At 39.8% G+C, this 22,323-nt stretch overlaps 1 protein-coding gene across 1 annotated transcript in view; it reads right to left on the minus strand.

Annotated features, from left to right (window-relative positions):
* Window positions 1-22,323, minus strand: part of LOC121321676 (phosphoinositide 3-kinase adapter protein 1-like) — an 88,580-nt gene that overhangs the window by 52,467 nt on the left and 13,790 nt on the right. The window contains exon 3 of the mRNA XM_041260665.1: window positions 15,813-16,226. Within this exon, the coding sequence (XP_041116599.1) occupies window positions 15,813-16,226 (414 nt within the window). The remainder of the gene's footprint in view (window positions 1-15,812; window positions 16,227-22,323) is intronic.

The following is a 22,323-nucleotide window of genomic DNA, read 5'->3' on the forward strand; positions in this document are numbered from 1 at the left end:
TTAAACAGTCCATCTATAGAGAAATTTATATATAAATAAATTGTATACCAAATTCACTACAGTTGAATATAGTATGCTGTGGCAAAATATCCCCGCGAATGAGGGTAAACGACTATTGGGACTCAATTAATTTATTTTTTAATCCGTGCCGTCCGATAACTGTATATCAGCATTTTATATGTGACGTGTTCTAAACAAATGTTTAGAATTTTGACACAAAAATAGATATTCCCATTATTTTTTATTTCCATTTGGCTGCTGCTTCCTAATGGGAGAGCCTCCTCCCTGTACGCTAGTAATTTCCATAACAGCGAATTCTGCTTCTATTCCTTTTTCTTGATCTCGTTAACATGCATTTTGATTAAGAAGTTCCCCTTATCAAGTTGTTGAGACAGAAAGTGATTTATGTGACCTGTGGCAATTAAGCTTTTTTATTGCGAAATGCATTCATCAATGACCTCACTGACTCAATTTCAAAGCATTAACGGATTGATTTAATGAACACATTTCATTTGAAAATCACTTGCTACTAAAGCACTCGTTACTATACCATGAGTTTGATACAATAACACCGTTTTTTGAAAATCCAGCCCTGAGCCTTGTACAGTACATCTCAGTTGATTGAGCTGTGTTCAATCTGAATGTAATAAATATCAAGTCATATGCAACCCAGTCATGCACCAATACACTGACTGTGCAACATGCTTGTCTCCTGTGTGCCTGCTTGCACGTGATAAACTACACCATGCATGTGAACAGCAAAGTAACAAATCACTATATTACCAGACGACTGTTTTTATTTTATTTTATTATTATTATTTTTTTATCCAAAACGTTACATAGACATTTTTTCATTATTGTGTTATTGTAGATGCCAATTCTCCAAATTTTGGCCTGGAGAAAACTGAACTTCTAAAATGCTGGCTCAACAGTAACAGTGCCTGTGAATAGTTTTCTGGAAATGTCTAGTGCTGTTAACTGCCAGCAATGACACATATCCTGAATGTCAGGACTTCCTTTTATGAGAGTGATTAGCTTATTTCTACGCAAGTGACTTTTTTTTTACTATGAAAGACCTTCACATGATCACTCCAGTTCTGTACTTCTTTGCCTGCAGGATGGCTAACCATAGCTAACAGCAAAGAATCTTATTATAGACAGCTTCTGTTTACATTATTTTAGATGCATTTCCTTAACTGTGACATGTAACATACTTTACTAGACGGTTCTGTGTTTTACCATGCAGATACTACACATGTGTTATGCTTCTTTTGTATACTGGTGGTACAGCTGCAGACTGCACACTCCAGGTAGATAAATATTTTCATTTGGTTTAGAAACGGTTCCTTTTTTTGTTTAAAGACAGCCTTAAAAAATGGCTTCCTGGATTCTAAATACAGTATAAGCATGCTTTGTACTCTAAAGGGAAACAGATTACTGTTTGTCTGGTTCTGCATATCTGTTTCAAAAACAACTACTTGCTGCACAGAAACCTGAAAGGGGATAATCACGCACTGTTCTATGGGAGCTAACTGTCCACATTCAGGATATCTCACCAGTTCCTGAAAGAGGTTTCTCATCACATTAACATGCTTACCCTAGGTAATGGTGGGATAGGATCTTAATGTACCTTTAAATGTGGCTTTGGACAGATCATCAAATACTAAAAAACCACACAGAATTACTCAATTACTTAACAGTTTTATTAGAGAGTTTGGTTTGGTGGATATCAGGTGGTCACTTCACTCCATTTAATAATAGTGAATTTAGAAATACTAAAATAAACTTATCAGTGACAAAGGTTTCAACTAGAAGTCTTTCTCAGTGTCATTGAATGCAAGTTTATTTTAGTACAGCTAGCATGATGGTGACGTGGTGTGCTGTGTGCGTGTGTAAATATAGATATACAGTATTAGCAAGACTTTGAGCGTCCTTCTGTGTTCATATCACTTAACTTTCAGCAAGAGTTATTATTGTAATGTAACTGGGAACACAGTTTACTGAGCACTAAACCAAGGAGAAGCCATTGAAAAGCAAACAGTGCAATGCGCTCAAGGGCAGCCAAGGGGTTTGTTTGAGAATTTGCTAAACAAATGAAAAATGACAATGAGCTTGCAACATGGAATTGAACCTACAGATCCCTTTTGACTTACGGTTGCTCTGACAAATGTTCTGTGTAGCGGACAGTACAGTCAAATCAGGTATTGCTGGATGCAAGATACACTGTTTAAACTGGTCTGAGAGTTTCAAGTTAATGTTTTTCTCTTTCCCTCCATGTCTTGCTCAAAAAACAGAACACAGACACAATATATGAATGATATAGTAAACAAGGTTGCTGTCTTTCTATCAAGTTATACACTGCTGTGCAAAAGACATTTTGCACATTTGGGGGGGACGACATTTCTTGCACCCCCTCTGTTGAGAACCACTGGGTAAATGTGCTGGATTAGCTACTCAAGTATAGTTTACTTTGCTGTGATCACAAGTTTTTGAAGATTCTGATCAATGTACATTAAAGATTGCTAAATGACAAACTTGGTTTCTTCTCACCCAAACTAGGCTGTATTAATAACTGTCAAAGCTGTTATAATAGTGGAAAATACTAGTGGAGGCTTTGAGTAAATTGTTGATGCTCATTACATCGATATATATTGTAACTTCTGAATGTGTTTAAGACTTTTGCACAGCAGTGTATATTTATGCTTGTACTGTCTCTTGTAAACGGAGAAGCTCTTCAGAGTGACATTGTTAGCAATGCTCTCGTGACACTACAGTATATAAGTGATCATCTAAACCTGCACTGTATATGCATTGCTGTGAATTCAATAGAAAATGTTTTATCTTTCATTAAATGACCACACGCATATGTCTCACAGACTAACAGTACAGACTGCGTCTGATGTGGTTTGAGACTGTTAGCTATTTTTAATGAGTTGTTCACTGGTATCATGTTACACTAACATTAGACTAATAGAAATAAAAGTGGTACTAATTGTTAATATATATTATTTTACACCACAATGGAGGATCTAGCAAGGGGCACATTTTTTCTATTAACGGAACAATTATTTTGATAGTTATTAGTCATTTATCAGCTGTGGAATTAAACTGAGCAGATACCCAGCACAACAGTGTGACAGTAATAGATCACTCATTTAGTGTTTTCTGGTACAGTACCCAAGTATCTGCTGTTTTACATATAAATGTTGTACAGATTCCGGCATGACCACACTCAAATACCCCAACAAGCTCATCTCAGATAAAGTTATACAATACAGGTGTGTATTCTAATAAAGGCAGAAAGAACTTAAACTTTTTAACCTTGTATAAAAAAGAATTAAGATGACATGAGTGAAGTCTTTCAGATCTTAAAAGGACCCGGCATACGTGCAACTTCCATAAAAAAAGAGAAATCTCACCTTTTTCTCACGCTATTTTGGTAGTACTTTCGGGTTGTGTGTCTCCATGTAGTTTTTTTTTTAGCCAGAGAAATTGCTGTTCCAAATGCAAATAACCTAATTCATATTATAATACGGGAGGGTATAGTTTAATGTTTGTGTCTGAGTTCCAATTTGGCCTTCTGCAACTACTTAAAGCATACAGCTTTCTTAAACTGGGTTTCCACAAAGTTTTTAGGTTGAGTTTAACTGAAAGTTCATCCTGCCTCATTTGTCCAAGGATAGTACACAGCGCTTTCTTACGGAATGTATTGTTTGCTAAACATTTTTGACTGCATATATTTCTTCTTCTTCTTCTTCTTCTTCTTCTTCTTCTTCTTCTTCTTCTTCTTCTTCTTCTTCTTCTTCTTCTTAATAATAATAATAATAATAATAATAATAATAATAATGTCATTTATCAGACACTTTTATCCACAGCGACAAAGACTAGGGGTGTCTATGCAACTGCTGCAGCAGAGTCACACGTCTCATCCAAAGGATATATACACACTTACTGTACATATATACATGTACAAGTTTTCCTACCAAACCATATCCTCAGCAAATCTGATCCATATAGTCCACTAACAGAGATAAAATACCAGCACTTTAGGTTAATGATATAAAAAAGATCCAGTCAAAATATTTAGTACAGAACATTGTTTAAATATTGATAGTAAATCAGGCTACCCTACCTACTCACTGTGTTTCCCACTACATATTATTGTTAGAAGAAGAAGAAGAAGAAGAAGAAGAAGAAGAAGAAGAAGAAGAAGAAGAAGAAGAAGAAGAAGAAGAAGAAGAATCCTGCAGTGGCAGTTAAGGCTCTCACCAGTAGAAGGTGATTATAATATAATTTATAATACAAGCGTTGGTATATCTAGTGTGGGATATATTTTTGTTAACTCACTTAAGTGGGATAACAAAAGTGTGATAACATGCTTACCGGGACTAGTTTTCAATGTGTTTGTTTACATTCCAATCCAGTGCTGCTGCTGAAATTCAGCATGAGGCTGCGTTTCGGTAGTTAAAACAATGCTGCCACATATAAGTGTTTTATAACAACTGTAAAATGTTGAAATTATATCATTTCAAAATTCTCTTGTTGTTTTGATTTGAACTCTGATTTCCTTAATGAGTTCAATCAAGAAATGGCAGTTACTTATTTACTTATCCAAACAGACTGTATCCCTTTCATTAATACAGGTGTAACATACATTTTTGCTACCTCATCAAATTTCCCTACCGGTAGCAAAATATGACATGTATAACATGTCAGATTTTGCTAACTCGTCAAATTTTAATACCTGCACCAAAATGTTGTCTCAAAGTATAAACATTCAAAAGAGGAAAAACTGGATGGCTGTTCACCTTGTGCCAAAATGTCCTAGTTTCAAATTTTGCTTTTCGGCTTTTTTGTAGTCTTCAGGATAAATTCTATTGGTTAGGTAGTCACAAATAACTGAAACCTTTGCAGCCATGATCACATTGAATAATTAGAATGAAACAAATTCTGATATTTAACAGTACAAGCAAAATTGGATTACCTCTCCTGAGCTGCAAGGGAATAAAAGCTTTGGGCATGCTTAGTGACAAGGTAGGAAAAAATGACATTATGCCTATAACTGTAGGAAACAACAGAGTTTAGTCAAGAAATGCCAGTCACTGATCTGACTGCACCTGACTTATCTGGATAGCATGTAGCCCCTTCATTAAAAACTGTAGGAAAAAATAGAGAGGACGTAAACTGACAAACTGATTTCTGCCCTGTTTTCTTTTTGATTATTTAAGTTTAAAATGTTTTTTTGTTTCATTTATGGAAGGAAAAAAACAAACAAACAAACAAACAAACAAACAAAAAATATAACAAGGCAGCACAGGGTCAGGTGCCTCTTCCAAGACACCCTCTCGATTGAGGGATTTGTTAAGGCCATGGCCAAGGTGAGAGGGATCTTGCGGTGGCGGGGATGTTTAACCCCGTCCAACTGCTCGCGGGCCTGGGCACAAGGGTCCTCCTATCGAACGTCCCACCTTTTCTGAAGGACAACCTGCTCAGGCCCTGGGGGAGATTAAAACAGAAATCCAGCCCATCTTGCTCAGCTCTCTCTATTCAACATCTGGCATTGGCAACATCCGGACACCTCAGCATTCACCTACTGTACACCAGGGTGAGGGAGGGGCGGGTGTCTCAGTCCCGGATCGACAGGTTCTACGTCTCACTGAACCACGCTCATTGGTTTTGCTCCTCTGACATAAGGCCAGCGGCCCTCATAGACCACAACCTGGTGGCCATGACAGTGGCCCTGGTGCCAGCTGGGCACTGAGCTGCCTACTGGCACTTTAACAACGCCTTGTTGGAGGACGAGCGCTTTGAGTGGTGTTTCTGGGACTTTTGGACTTTCTGGCACGGCAGGCAGTCTCGCTTCCCTACGTGGCGTCAGTGGTGGGATGTGGGGAAAGTGCAGATCAAGATCCTCTGTCAGAAGTATACGAGGGGCGCGAGCAGGCGGAGGGACTCACGGATTGAGTGGCTGGAAAGGGAGCTGCTCGATCTGGAGTGCTGCCTGGCTCATGGGGACCAACTTGAGCAGAGCACGTACGAGGAGAAGAAGAACACCCTGCGGGACCTGTAGCTCCAGCGGTCCCAGGGGGGCATTTGTGCCCTCGCTGGTCCAGTTCCTTTGGGAGATGGACCGCGGCACATACTTCTTCAACACATTGGAGAAAAAGAAGGGAGATCATAAGAACATCACCTGCCTCCTGGTGGAGGACGGCTCCCTTCTGACAGATCCGGACAACGTGAACGAGAGGACCAGAGCTTTCTACTCTGCCCTCTTCTCTCCGGATCCCGTCGACTCCGAAGCATGCAGGGTTCTGTGGGACGGACTTCCCACGGTCAGTGAGGACGTCGCCGAAGAGTTCGAGGGCCAACTGACCCTGGCCGAGCTCACCGACGCCCTCAGTCAGATGCCCTACAACAAAATGCCGGGCATTGACGGGCTGACCGTGGAGTTCTACAAAAAGTTTTGGGACTTGCGCGGGTCCTGGTGGAAGCCTACGAGACCAGAGAGATGCCCCTTTCAATGAGGCGGGCAGTAATCACGCTGCTGCCCAAGAAAGGGTATCTGCGCTGCCTCAATAACTGCTATGCACAGACTACAAAATCGTGGCCAAGGCTGCCTCCCTGAGGATCAAGTCTGTGCTGGCAGACGTGATCCACCCCGACCAGTCCTATATGGTCCCGAACAAATGCTCCAGGTTATTGATAGGTCCCTGGCGGATGGACTCCCTCTCTGCCGCACCAGCAGTTCCAATGGAGTACGGACAGCTTCAAATACCTGGGAGTCCACCTGAGAGTCCCCCCGAGTTGGAGGACAAGGTTGCTGCGTGACTGAGGTAGTGGTCGGATCTGCTGAAACTGCTTTCCTTCAGGGGCAGGGCTCTGGTCATCAACCAGCTGGTGATGTCAATGCTCTGGCATCGACTCACCATCCTGAGCCTGCCCTCCGAGTTTGTCACCAGGGTTCAGAGGAAGCTGACGGACTGGGCTGGAAAGCACTGGGTCTCTGTCGATGTGCTATGCCTCCCTTTGGCCGAGGGAGGGCAGGGGTTGGTGTGCATCAAGAGTCAGGTGCACACCTTCCGTCTATAGACCCTGCAGAGATTCCTGTATGCAGACCCGGTCCCACAGTGGTGCATGCTAGCTTGCCTCCTCCTGCACCAGCTGCACGACCTGGGCTACAACCAGCAACTCTTCTGGATCGATCTCCGGGGAATCCGTCTCCCCGAGCTTCCGGTCTTCTACCAGGACCTGCTCAGGACCCGGAGCATGTTCAATATCGGCCGAGACGCTGTTCCGACCGAGGGCGAAGGACGAGCCTCTGCTGCACAACCCCCACCTAGGTGCGCAGGCGTTGGAGTCCCCCTCGGTGCAGAGACTGTTGATCTCGGCCAAGGTGACCAGAGTCTGGAGTCCAGAGCCTCCTGGATCACAACCATTCGGAGTGGCTGACTTCCGAGTCGCTGGTTGCCAGGGCAGCTCGGGGGACCATCAGAACGGCCCGCCGAGCGATCCAGGAGTGCAAAGCAGCGTTGCACCCAGACTGTCAGGTATCTCGAGGGGGTCCTCAGGACCGGAGAGTAAGCTTCCCATCCTACCCCTGGCTCTCCGGTCCTGCTGATAGAACCCAAGGTGCAGGACCCCCCTCAGCCTCCCCTCGAGAACAACCTGAGTAGGATCTTGCAGTTCTCCTCAACACCCCTGCGATCCACGTCGAGGAGGACCCTGTACGTGATGGTGCTCCACATCCTCCACTTCCTCGCCCTCGTCTTCCGCCGAGACACAGCTTGGTGGGAGGCCCTGTACTCCTCGCTGGTCCTGAGAGAAGCTGGGGACCTGGGGACCTGGGATGGAGGGTGCTGCATGGAGAGCTTGCATCAGGAGAGATCCTGCGTCACTTTACCGACTCGGACGCTGCATGCCCTTTCTGCAGTCAGTCTGAGTCGGCAGTTCATATTTATTATTTGTGCGCCAGGCTGCAGCCGTTTTTTGTGCTCTTAAAGAACCTTCTGCTGCAGTTCTGGCTGCAATTCTCCTAAACCCTTCTCATCCTTGGGCACCCTGTTCATGGCTCTAGCAAGGCGAGAGACCACCTGGTGAATCTGCTCCTGGCTCTTGCTAGACTGGGCATCTACAAGATCAGGAAGTGTAAGATCACCGAGGAGGGTCTCTTTGACTGCGGAGCCATGTTCAGGGCCTCGGTTCGGTCCCGGATTAAGTTAGAGCACACCCACGCGGAGCTTGCTGGCGACATGTCGGCCTTTGTCGACCAGTGGGATCTAGGTGGCGTGCTCTGTACCACCTCCCCCTTTGTTTTCACCATTTAATTTACAGTCCTTTTACCCATTTTTTTTCTTTATTTAGTTAAATGCCTACTTATTTAGCATCCTCTTTCAAGAGGATGCTAATTGGAATTTATTTCTCCAGTCGCTGTATTGACAGCTGGAGTTGACAAAGCTCTTCTTAGGCATTTAAATAGGACTAATAATACTACTACTAATAATAATAATAATAATAATAATAATAATAATAATAATAATACCTCCATATGGTAATACATAGCTTGCAATTCTTTGGATGATAAATTGCATATAAAGTTAGTTTTCGCACACAGAACAACTATACTTTACTAACACCTCCTAGGTACAGACACATTGGTTTTTGATGTTAAAGTTACGCCAACCAGCAAGATGTTTAAGGGAAATAAACGGTTATTTTAAATAAATGGTTGTTTCTAATGCAATACAAACGTATATCCATATTTATAGAAAAGCTGAAAGCTTCAAATCAAAATAAAATGTTACTATTTTTCAATGGAGAAAAGCTGTTTCCCCGAATCAGCTTATACTTCGATAAATGTATTAACAGTAGTGCTGGGACGAACACAGCATTTTCATGTTTGGATATTCGCTCAGAATTTAAATGTTTGTCCAGATATGTGGTTGTTTTTCAAAAAGTAATAAAATCCATGATATTGCTCTGAATACGGGCACAGCAAAGCAGCAGGAGCAGGGGGCGTGTCCATGGCCCCTGTGTGTGTGCCTTGATTTAAAAGCAATACCTTACAATATATAACACGTTAAAATAGAAAAATACCCCAGGAGTAAAGAATTAATTGTGTAGGACTTACTTTACCCCAAGGAATTAACAACAAAACAAAGGATGCCAAATAGCAGTTAGTTAATCATTGTTTTGTTTATTCCCAAAATAAATAGTAAATAAAGTTAAATAAAAAAAAAGATAGGGCCATGTAGAAGCTACTGGAGTCAGGGGTTGGCTCCAGTTCAATTAATTATTCAATTTATGTCTTGTCAATTGTCTTTAACAATGTAATTGTGTAGCATTTAAAAACTCTGTGTTTGTGGATGCTGGATGAGGGAGAATGTGTGGAGTTTGGTTGGGAAGTTGGGAAGTTGGGAAGTTGGGAAGCTGGGAAGCAAGCGGGTTATTGTGGAAGCGAGACAAGGAACTATTGGAAAGGTATTTAGATAACGATTTGGATTAAGATTTGGTTTGGGCGGTGAGGGAACAGGCTTAGCCTGCCTCATTATTAGTTAGAGAAAGAACTTTTTAGATAGGGCCTGAGAATGGATTAGGTTTTGTTTTGTTTATTATTTTTCTGGCATCCTGTGTTTAAAGCATTTATTTGGAGAAGAAAAATGTGTGACTGGAGGACAATCCATATATATATATATATATATATATATATATATATATATATATATATATATATATATATATATATATATATATATATATATACACATACATACATACATACAGTACTGCGCAAAAGTTTTAGGCAGGTATGAAAAAATGCTGTAATGTAAGAATGCTTTCAAAAATAGACATGTTAATAGATTATATTTATCAATTAACTAAATGCAAAGTGAGTGAACAGAAGAAAAAACTACATCAAATCAGTATTTGGTGTGACCACCATTTGCCTTGTGATGGATTGCCCTCCAGTCACATGTTTTCCTTCTTCAAATAAATGTTTTAAACACACACTTTATAAAATACAAAAAAGAAAAATAAGCAAAACCTAACCCTGAAGTACTTAAAAAATAGATGGTGAGTAAGTAGATTCAAGAAAATGCACAGAGTCCTTTTCTTCAATCAGTTGCCAGGTTTATTGAAATATGCAGGGAGTCTGGTCCCAGGTACAGGACATACAGAACTCAAAATTACAATGTTTGCGTGACATTAAATACCCTTCTGTATAGATGGTCCACCTCCCCTTTCTCTGACATTAACCAATGGTCAAGGTAATTTAATTTATTGTGTGAGTGTTAATGTGTGTGTGTCTGTGTGTGTAGTTTAGTGTGACAACCTCTGAACTCAGTGCACTCTTCACACTCCTGGAGACAAAAGGTCCATACATCTGCCTTTTGTTATCTCCTTGCGACCCCCTTTGATGCCAGTGGGATTATCTCTTTTGATTTCTCTGAAGTCTAGCGCCTGTTCCCTTCTAGTCCACAGCATTGTTATCTCGTTAGCTTGCAGTCATTGTTGGGCAGTTTGTAGACGCATCGTCTCTATCAGTGGTTAGCAGTACATGCAACTTGAACCAAACAGTCTGCTATCTGCAATATTAGTCTCTTTTCAGAAAAGAACACCAGTATAGCTCTGCTAGTCCACATGCGTAGCAAACCCCTAATCAATTCTCAATCCATGTTTTCCAACATACCCTACTTTTAGAATATAAGATGGAGGGGGGTGACCCGCTACAACCATGTTGCTCACGTGATCCCGAGCCCTCAGATGTCCTCTTCTCTGGTTCTGAGTAGTCACATCAAGTAACGTGTTTGTATAATATATTATAGTGAAGCATGTTCCTTTATTCTAAGTCTCTCCATTATGTGTAGGTATCTACCTTGCTTTCGCCTCTTTGTAATCTTTTATTGTACTACCTATTTCCCTTTGAAGCCAATTCTGGATATTGGTATGTTGCTCTGACCTTACACATTTAGGTGAATCATTGTTATTTTTAACTTGCATATGTAAAATTCCATCATTCTAGAATCCAATATTCTAGCTCGACCATCTCAATCTTAAAATGCACGTAAGATTGATTACAAACTAAAACTATGACTTAAAAATGATCACTATACATTGAACAAGTACTAAAATAGCGTGTGAATGCTTAACTATCTATATGTAACACATTAGTAGGTAAGTGTTTCTTTTCTCATAGTTATAAAAAACCTTAATTATATCTTGTGATATTCTCTATACAATACCCCCACAAATATAATCATTTTGCACAACACTTCTACTGCTAACCTATTACAAATAATGTTAACATGAATTTCCCTTCATTCATTTTAGACATATACAACACTGAATCATTCAAATGTCACGTTCTTTTCAAAATGAATGTCCAGTATAGCTGACAATATTCTTCAGTAGCACAGCAGTTTTCAATGGTCTCATCCCATTCACAGCCCCTGCTGTATGATCAGTTGTTTCACCGTTGTCTCCACCTGTGTCCCAATACTTGAATCTCCATCAGAATTATTTCTTTTCCAAACCTAGAAGAAAAATCAAGTGCAATATTAATTCTTTTGATAACATCTGATTTCATTTAAACCTTCAATGGGGTTATTCTCTCCTTGAATTTTCTTTATTTCATCTGGGAATGTATAGGCTATTAAAGCAGTTTGTAACAGAGAAATATAATACTCGCTTCTTAAATCCAGTGATCTGTTTAAGCCTTTGTAAGCTTATTTATTTACAAGATCTCTACTGGTGTTTAAGTGCAAAGTCTTTTTATTTTTGTCTTATCACAAAACAGCTATTTCTGAGCACATCACCCAGAATCGAAAAAAAAACTTCAAGTTAATATCTTTTATACAATCTTTATTGATTTGCACAAGTTTGTCCATAGTTTCATATGGAACTTTCCCAATTGGCACCCTAGCCATCCCCCATTTTTTTTTTTTTTTTTTCATAAGCAACATTTGTTCCCCAATTTGAAATTGTAACCCTTTAGGTAGGGGCTTAGTCCTATGCTAATTGTGCACTACTTCGATTTGTGCTTATAATTGACAAAGAAACCCCTGTAGGGTGATAGTATACTAACACAGACAGCCTAATGTCAACCAAAGATTTTACACTTAGTTGCTGGTCCATTTAGTATACATTATCCCTCAGTGATATCTTGTATATGTAATAAAAAAAAAAAAAGTTATTGGTATTGGCTTATTCAATTTTCAATTCAATAACCCACCCTCTTGCAGCTGATAAAACAGTAGCCTATTAGGTAAGTTATTTAGTCTCTCTGTGTTAGTTTATCTGCCTGTAGCAAACAGATTCCTTTCTCTGTTTTTATTGTTTTTTTAAATCAAGTTATAAAACCCTTTTCAAAAACGTGTTAGTTTGATTAATATCACGCCATGCATTTTCAAGAATTTACAAATAAATCTGTTAATTCTTGAAAAATAAGTTTCAAATAAATCTGTTAATTCTTGAAAAATAAGTTTCTAAAAACTTTCCATAATCAGTACTGCTGATTATCCAGTACCACCATCCACCAAGCCTACAGTCCTATACTGCACTGTAAAATCCCTTGCGCCAACATTCCTATTTCATTCTCATGTGATCTGTGGTTTCAAATATGTATTCATAGGTGATTCATAAAATTCACCCGTGTCTTAAACATAAAATTCACAAACAAACAAACAAACACTTAACTTGCTTCATGAAAATATTTTTAATAAAATATTTCAAGGTTGATTTACTTAGTTTCAGATTTATTGATCTCCAAAAACATTTGTTTTCTTCCTAAGTGTTTTTTCAAGCAGTCAATGTAGCAGCAATCTCTACATTATCTCTCTCTCGCTCCCTCTCTGCACTTTCTTTTCTAGTTAACCCTTAGAAAAACAAAAAGCTCTGTGTATATCAATATAATCCAACACAAACTTTTTCATTGTTCCTTTGTATATTTGTGTTACTGTTTCAGTCCAAAGGTTGGCCATTCTTTTGCAGTCAAACAATTCATCCATTAACCTGGGTCTCTTTCCCTTATCAAACCCTCTTATGATCGGGGCAACACAATAAGTATTCGTGCTGGTTCTTAGTACGTAGTTTTACTAAGAAGTTACTTTATCTCCACGCTTAAGCAAAATCAGAATTACTCAAACAATCATTAATAAACAACTTATTAGTACAAAATCAAGAATTTACTCAAACAATCATTAATAAACAACTTATTAGTACGTAGTTTTACTAAGAAGTTACTTTATCTCCACGCTTAAGCAAAATCAGAATTACTCAAACAATCATTAATAAACAACTTATTAGTACGTAGTTTTACTAAGAAGTTACTTTATCTCCACGCTTGAGTAAAATCAGAATTACTCAAACAATCATTAATAAACAACTTCTTAATTACATTTTAATGTGACCTTTTAATTTTATTTTTACAACATGTATTCCTCAAAGTTGATATAGAATCTTTAGCATTACAGGTTTTTTTTTGTTCTGTTTTTTGTGGGCTACCAGTCTTGAATTGCCTTTGTCTTTTTCTTCTTACGAGACACACACTCCTGATCTGTTACATGAACATGTACATTACTGTTCTGTACATAGCTTCCCTTTTTGCCATGTTTTAAAACATAGCCTATGTTCCATATTCTCCAGTCATCCATTTGATGACCGTCAATATTATATTTTAACATATTTGGAGTTGATCAGACTCTCCCAACAAAACAAAACTAACAAAAAAAAAAAAACACCACTTTTTAGTTTTGTCTCGTTGTTACCAATGTTCTTAACTGGAACTTACTGTCTGATTGTTCCTTATTTGTACCACCTAATGTGGACAGTTAAATAAGAGGCTTATCCTATTGCCCCCTTATCGTGACATATAAACCAAACAGTACAAACAAAGACAAAACAAGTGTAACAAATCTTCTCAAAAACAAACATAAAACATAAATCCGAGTATGCCCGTACCTGTTGAGCAATACAAGTCCGTGTAACTAGTCCAATAAACTCTACTGGCACGTCATAACACTACACGATTTACTCATGACTTTTTTTAGGATTCCAGAGGTCCTCTTTCATACATAAAGTCCTAATAGTCAATACACTTTTAATTAAGCAGTCTTAACTAATTGTGTCCTCAATGTACATGAATTATCAAGTAGTCAAAAGTCCTCTTTCATACTTTACCCTTGATTCTCACTACATTCTAAAAACTGCATATAAAACAAAAAACCAGTAACTACTCACCAATGTACGTGGTTATATGTTCGATCTGAAGTCCTGATTCAAAGATTCTCCACACCGTCTGAGCTGAAAGTAGAAACAGTCTCCTTCTGTCTGCTTTGTCCTGGTCCTCTTCATGGGATACAGGCTTGCAAAAAAGGTTTCTCCGTAATCAAGTATCAACCCCCCGGTATTTGGAAAAAAAAAGTTTCAGGAAACAGTCCGCAGGTGGCTCGCCAATGAAGTAACTTAAAAAATATGATGGTGAGTAAGTAGATTCAAGAAAATGCACAGAGTCCTTTTCTTCAATCAGTTGCCAGGTTTATTGAAATATGCAGGGAGTCTGGTCCCAGGTACAGGACATACAGAACTCAAAATTACAATGTTTGCGTGACATTAAATACCCTTCTGTATAGATGGTCCACCTCCCCTTTCTCTGACATTAACCAATGGTCAAGGTAATTTAATTTATTGTGTGAGTGTTAATGTGTGTGTGTCTGTGTGTGTGGTCTAGTGTGACAACCTCTGAACTCAGTGCATTCTTCACACTCCTGGAGACAAAAGGTCCATACATCTGCCTTTTGTTATCTCCTTGCGACCCCCTTTGATGCCAGTGGGATTATCTCTTTTGATCTCTCTGAAGTCTAGAGCCTGTTCCCTTCTAGTCCACAGCATTGTTATCTCGTTAGCTTGCAGTCATTGTTGGGCAGTTTGTAGACGCATCGTCTCTATCAGTGGTTAGCAGTACATGCAATTTGAACCAAACAGTCTGCTATCTGCAATATTAGTCTCTTTTCAGAAAAGAACACCAGTATAGCTCTGCTAGTCCACATGCGTAGCAAACCCCTAATCAATTCTCGGTTCCAGTACATTCTGGTCATTGTGGATTATGCCACTAGATACCCCGAGGCTATACCGTTAAGGAATACTAATTCAATGAACATAGCACAAGCGCTGATACAGGTCTTTTCTAGGGTCGGTTTCCCTAAAGAGATCCTTACCGACCAAGGGACCCCCTTTATGTCCACAGTTATGAAAGAAATGTGTAAGTTGTGCAAAGTAAAAAAAATTACAATAAAATTGTAAAATAAAATTATAATAAAATACAAGGCAATGGAACCCCAAACTGACAAAGTCTTAGTGTGAGTAAGAATGCAAATTACAAACCTGAACTTCTATTTGCAATGTCACACATCAAGCCGTTGGTCACAGATATTTATTTTTGTATTGCTGGTATCATTAATATTTTACAATTGCTTGAGATAAGAGATGATTTTAAAAAAATCTGCTGTCTTGTGCTTGTAAATTTATAAACATTTATGCTGAAAACCTGGCATTAAAGAAGCATTGTGCTTTCTACCCTTCATTATTAGCCATTTGTTCTGGTTTCAAACAAAATCAAAATAATTGAAGACTATTACTCTTAAATAGTGCACCACATTTATACATCTGAATATTATTTGAATTGTATTTGTACAAATTGTGCTGAATTGTATGGTGGTTTTGTACTATTGACAAATTTACAAAATTAACCAAATCCTCCATAAATATACTGTGCATCTCTGTCACTAAAAGAACATCTTAATAAGAGGGCCACCTACCTTCAGACACTGCCTGTAGAACCACTGAAATGTAGGTCGTCGTTTCATCTTCAGGACTGAGCTGTTTCCACTGATGCCAGTCCTGGAAGCATTCCGATAGCATTTCACTCTCTGACGTTCCACAAAATAACATCACCATCTTACTAGGGGGCTGCAGAACATTCTGAAAGCTCTCCAAGACCTCAAAGCTGCCAAGAACATCCAAGAGTTCTCCTGACAGCAACAGGAAGATACACCTGCTGCTCTGGAAGATACTGAGGTCCCGCTGGGCCACAGGGGTATGGCTCTCGACCTCATATAACAAGACTGACTTCATGGAAAAGTGTCTGCATGAAGCCAGCACATTCTGCAGGTATGTGCTCCACTCAGCAGCATCCTTTGTATAAACTATCAGCACCTCACACTGGACCTGTGCTATGAAACACAAAAACAAGAAGAAATAGTTGCATTGTTGTAAACCAAAATTAGGTCAGTTTAAAGATTACTCTTTAAGTACTCCTCAAACTTTGCAGCTACTGTAAGGGTGAACTTGTTTATCACCGAAGTACATCGAGTCTGAAGTATAATTTACAAGCAAAACACAGAGTTGACGCCGGCAGCAGTAGTGAGAGGGCTAGCAACGACTCAACATATGAATTACCATACAGAGCCACCATCACACAGTCTGCAAAGGTCAGTCACAGTGTCCCTACAGAACAGCGGGTTTGACAATTCCCTAGCCAAATGCAGAAAAGCAGTTGGGCATTTCAAACACTGTCCACCAAATGCTGCAGAGCTAGAACAACACAAGTTGCAAATGGGCAAAAGAAGGAGTCACTTGCACAAGACGTCACAACAAGATCAAATTCCACTCTGGAAATGGTCAAACGTGTGCAAAGAAACCAACAACCACTGAGGGATGCTCTGGCACAACAAAAAAAACAACATCACCATGCCAACCACAGCTGAACTGGAGAAACTGCTGAAGCTGGAGGCACTACTGGAGCCATGCAGGTATAGCTTTTATGATACAGTTATACTAAATGTGTGTATGTGAGAGACAGAGAGAGAGAGAGAGGGGGGGGGGGGGGGTGAGTGAGAGGGATGTGTGTGAATGAGAGATGTGAGAGTGAGGTGTGTGTGTGTGTGTGAGTGAGAGAGACAGAGAGAGGTGGGTGTGTGTGGGTGTGTGTGTGTGTGTGAGAGAGAGAGAGAGAGAGAGAGAGAGAGAGAGAGAGAGAGAGAGAGAGAGAGAGAGAAAGAGAGAGAGAGAGAGAGAGCGCAAGAGTATTTGCATGTTTCCTTGTGCAACAAGCCTCTCACAATTGACAGAAGTGATTTAATTATCTTCCACAGCATGCAGGGGCACAAAACAGGCTGGCCCCCATTGCACGCAGGTACCTGACAACGCCTGCCACATCAGTACCTTGTGAGAGGTTGTTTTCTCTCTCTGGGCATATTGTCCAGAAGAAGAGAATAGCTTTATCAGGTGAAAATGTCAACAGGCTTGTTTGTCTTAGTAACTGGCTCAGTGGAAAGGAATAGGAAGATAGGGAGAGAAAGAACATAAGAACATAAGAAAGTTTACAAACGAGAGGAGGCCATTCGGCCCATCTTGCTCGTTTGGTTGTTAGTAGCTTATTGATCCCAAAATCTCATCAAGCAGCTTCTTGAAGGATCCCAGGGTGTCAGCTTCAACAACATTACTGGGGAGTTGATTCCAGACCCTCACAATTCTCTGTGTAAAAAAGTGTCTCCTATTTTCTGTTCTGAATGCCCCTTTTTCTAAACTCCATTTGTGACCCCTGGTCCTTGTTTCTTTTTTCAGGCTGAAAAAGTCCCTTGCGTCGACACTGTCAATACCTTTTAGAATTTTGAATGCTTGAATTAGGTCGCCACGTAGTCTTCTTTGTTCAAGACTGAACAGATTCAATTCTTTTAGCCTGTCTGCATATGACATGCCTTTTAAGCCCGGAATAATTCTGGTCGCTCTTTTTTGCACTCTTTCTACAGCAGCAATATCTTTTTTATAGCGAGGTGACCAGAACTGCACACAATATTCAAGATGAGGTCTTACAAGTGCATTGTACAGTTTTAACATTACTTCCCTTGATTTAAATTCAACACTTTTCACAATGTATCCGAGTATCTTGTTAGCCTTTTTTATAGCTTCCCCACATTGCCTAGATGAAGACATTTCTGAGTCAACAAAAACTCCTAGGTCTTTTTCATAGATTCCTTCTCCAATTTCAATATCTCCCATATGATATTTATAATGTACATTTTTATTTCCTGCGTGCAGTACCTTACACTTTTCTCTATTAAATGTCATTTGCCATGTATCTGCCCAGTTCTGAATCTTGTCTAGATCATTTTGAATGACCTTTGCTGCTGCAACAGTGTTTGCCACTCCTCCTACTTTTGTGTCGTCTGCAAATTTAACAAGTTTGCTTACTATACCAGAATCTAAATCATTAATGTAGATTAGGAATAGCAGAGGACCTAATACTGATCCCTGTGGTACACCGCTGGTTACCACACTCCATTCTGAGGTTTTTCCTCTAATCAGTACTTTCTGTTTTCTACATGTTAACCACTCCCTAATCCATGTACATGTGTTTCCTTGAATCCCAACTGCGTTCAGTTTTGAGAATTAATCTTTTGTGCGGGACTTTGTCAAAAGCTTTCTGGAAATCTAAATAAACCATGTCATATGCTTTGCAATTATCCATTATCGATGTTGCATCCTCAAAAAAATCAAGCAAGTTAGTTAGGCACGATCTCCCTTTCCTAAAACCATGTTGACTGTCTCCCAGTACCCTGTTACCATATAGGTAATTTTCCATTTTGGATCTTATTATAGTTTCCATAAGTTTGCATATAATAGAAGTCAGGCTTACTGGTCTGTAGTTACCTGGTTCAGTTTTGTTTCCCTTTTTGTGGATCGGTATTACGTTTGCAATTTTCCAGTCTGTCGGTACCACCCCTGTGTCAAGAGACTGCTGCATGATCTTGGTTAGCGGTTTGTAAATTACTTCTTTCATTTCTTTGAGTACTACTGGGAGGATCTCATCCAGCCCAGGGGATTTGTTTATTTTAAGAGCTCCTAGTCCCTTTAACACTTCTGCCTCAGTTATGCTAAAGTTATTTAAAACTGGATAGGAACTGGATGACATGTGGGGCATGTTGTCAGTATCTTCCTTTGTAAAAACTTGTGAAAAGTAATCATTTAACATATTTGCTATTTTTTTTTCTTCCTCTACGATTTTGCCATTTGTATCTCTTAAACATTTTATCTCCTCTTTGAATGTTCTCTTGCTGTTGTAATATTGGAAAAACATTTTGGAATTGGTTTTAGCTCCCTTAGCAATGTTCATTTCTATTTCTCTCTTGGCCTTTCTAACTTCCTTTTTGACTTGCATTTGCAGTTCTGTGTACTCTTTCTGCGTACTTTCTTTTTGGTCCTTTTTTAATGCTCTGTAAAGTGCCTTTTTTCGCTGAATATTTTTTTTAATTGATCTATTAAACCATTTTGGCAATTTAGTTTTACATTTAGATTTGTCTACTTTAGGGATATAATTGTTTTGCGCCTCTAGTACTACGTTTTTGAAGAACAACCATCCTTCTTCTGTGGGTGTTTTCTCTATTTTACTCCAATCTACTTCTGTTAGTCTCTGTTTCATACCTTCATAGTTTGCTTTTCTAAAATTGTAAACCTTAGCTTTAGTCTTTACTTTTGAGGATTTAAAAAACACTTCAAATGAGACCATGTTGTGGTCTGAGTTTGCCAGTGGTTCTCTGACCTCTGTTTTAGTTATTCTATCTTCGTTATTTGAAAAGACTAAATCAAGGCATGCCTCCCCTCTAGTCAGTGCCTTGACAAATTGTGTTAGGAAGCAGTCATTTGTCATTTCCACCATTTCTATTTCATCCTTCGCGCTACCCACCGGGTTTTCCCATTTTATTTGGGGGAAGTTGAAATCCCCCATTAGTATGGCTTCTCCTTTGCTACACACATTTCTAATGTCATTGTATAACAGATTATTGTGCTCACCGTCTGAATCTGGCGGTCTATAGCATGCTCCTATTATTATGCCTTTTGAATTTTTGTCTGTTATTCTGACCCATATTGATTCGGTTTTATTTTCTTTGTCCAGGTTTAACACCTGGGCTTCAAGACTGTTTCTTATGTATAGCGCTACCCCTCCTCCTCTTCTGTCCTGCCTGTCTTTCCTATACAGTGTATACCCACAAATATTATATTCGTCCCCATCACTCTCAGACAACCACGTTTCTGTAACACCTATCACATCATAGTTACCTGTTAGTGCAGTAGCTTCAAGTTCTAGAATTTTGTTTCTGATACTTCTAGCATTTAGATAAATACATTTAATGGTTGTCTTACCTGAGTTGTTGTTCTTGTTTTGATGCGGTCTCCCTTCTGTTTTTTTGTTGATTTCTCCCCCCTTCCTTTCTAGTTTAAATGCTTCTGAACCTGCTCGAGGATCTTTTCTCCAAGTAGACTGGTTCCCTTGTTATTTAAGTGCAGTCCATCCCGTCTATACAGATAGTCCTCGTTGTAGAAAGTGGTCCAATGATCAAGATAGGTGAAGCCTTCCCGTGTGCACCACGTCTTCAGCCATGCGTTTTGATTAATTATTTCCAGCTGTCCATATGGTCCTTTGCAAGGTGCGGGTAGTATACCAGAAAATACCACAGTTTTTGTTTTCTCTTTTAATTTCCTTCCTAGCTCTCTGAATTTGTTTTGCAGGGATTTTGGTCTGTCTCTTCCAATGTTGTTTGTACCGATGTGGACGACTACTACCGGGTCGTCTCCTGTTCGTTCTAGGAGCCTGTCCACGTTTTCAGTGATGTGCTTGACCGAGGCTCCCGGAAGGCAGCACACTGTTGTAGTAAGGGGGTCCAAACTGCGAACTGAACTTGCTGTGTTTCTCAATATGGAGTCCCCAACAATCATGACCTCCCTTCTTTTTGCTGTCTGGTCACCACTGTCAATAGGGTCCTGGATGTTGTTCCTTTCATTCTCTTGTTGTTGGTTCTGCTCATCACAATTCTGAAGTGACTCAAATCTGTTGGTTGTTTTGATTTCTGGTGGTTGTGTTTGACGAAGTTTCTTTTTTTCCCTGCTTCTGCCTACCTGAACCCAGCTGTTCTGACCTTCTATCTCCCTGGTGGCTTTCAGTCTGTTAGGGGTGATGCAGACTTCCATGAATTGTGGGTGTGCCAGTTCCTCAAGATCCTGTTGCTGTCTCACTTCTTCCAGCTCCATTTCTAGCATGCTTACTAGTTTATGCAAATCCTGGATCGCGCGGCACTTTACGCACACTTGGTTTAGCTCCGCTGGGTTTTCTCGGATTTCCCACATCAAGCAGGTGTCACAGATTACTGGCTTGAAGACCATGTTGAGGGTTTTTTTTTTTTTTTTGAAGTTTAGTTTCTTCTGCAGCCGTCAGCCTGTTTTCAAACTGCTTCTAAACTGCTCTGTACTTTTCCACGCTGTACTTCTCCCACTCGCTGTCGCTTCCACTCGCTGTCGCTGGGAAGACTGCCTCGTTTAACTGCGTTGTTCTGCTGTGCTGTCGGCTCCTCCCCTCGCCCGTGTCTCAAAACGGCGCTGAATTTGAATCAGCTGCTCCGAGTTTCAGCTTGTTTGTTATCAGAAAAACACACGCGGCTGTGTTTCCCCAATGTCCTCTGTTTTCTGATTAAAGCAATTCAAGATGCAATTTCTCCTTTCTGCTTCGAAACTGCTCTGTACTTTTCCACGCTGTACTTCTCCCACTCGCTGTCGCTTCCACTCGCTGTCGCTGGGAAGACTGCCTCGTTTAACTGCGTTGTTCTGCTGTGCTGTCGGCTCCTCCCCTCGCCCGTGTCTCAAAACGGCGCTGAATTTGAATCAGCTGCTCCGAGTTTCAGCTTGTTTGTTATCAGAAAAACACACGCGGCTATGTTTCCCCAATGTCCTCTGTTTTCTGATTAAAGCAATTCAAGATGCAATTTCTCCTTTCTGCTTCGAAACTGCTCTGTACTTTTCCACGCTGTACTTCTCCCACTCGCTGTCGCTTCCAGAGGGAGAGAGAGAGAGATATGATGTCGCCAAAAGTTTGCATACCCCAGTGTGTGGAAATATAAATACGTTGGGGATTTTAACTGTAGACAACAACAAGCACATGTGTGTTCCAACTTCGAAAACATCGCTTAGGAAGTAGGCCTATTAACATTGGGGGCATGAAAAACTGTAAATTACAGTGAACTTTGGTTTTAAAATAAATTATTTTGTGTTTCCTTCCCTTACAATAAAACACAGTATGCTTTTAACATAACACACTGCTTTTTAAATGGAAAATTGTTTATTTAGGTCCAAATTTGAGCACATTCAAAAATTGTGATTAATTGCTACAGAAAATCATACGACTAATTGTGATTAATTATTTTAATTGTTTGACAGTCCTAATTAGAATATTCAAGAAGACATTATTTAAAGGCAAACATGTTTTATTCATTCCTATAA

Source organism: Polyodon spathula, chromosome 10 (assembly GCF_017654505.1).
Source record: "Polyodon spathula isolate WHYD16114869_AA chromosome 10, ASM1765450v1, whole genome shotgun sequence".
NCBI classification, from domain to species: Eukaryota; Metazoa; Chordata; class Actinopteri; order Acipenseriformes; family Polyodontidae; genus Polyodon; species Polyodon spathula.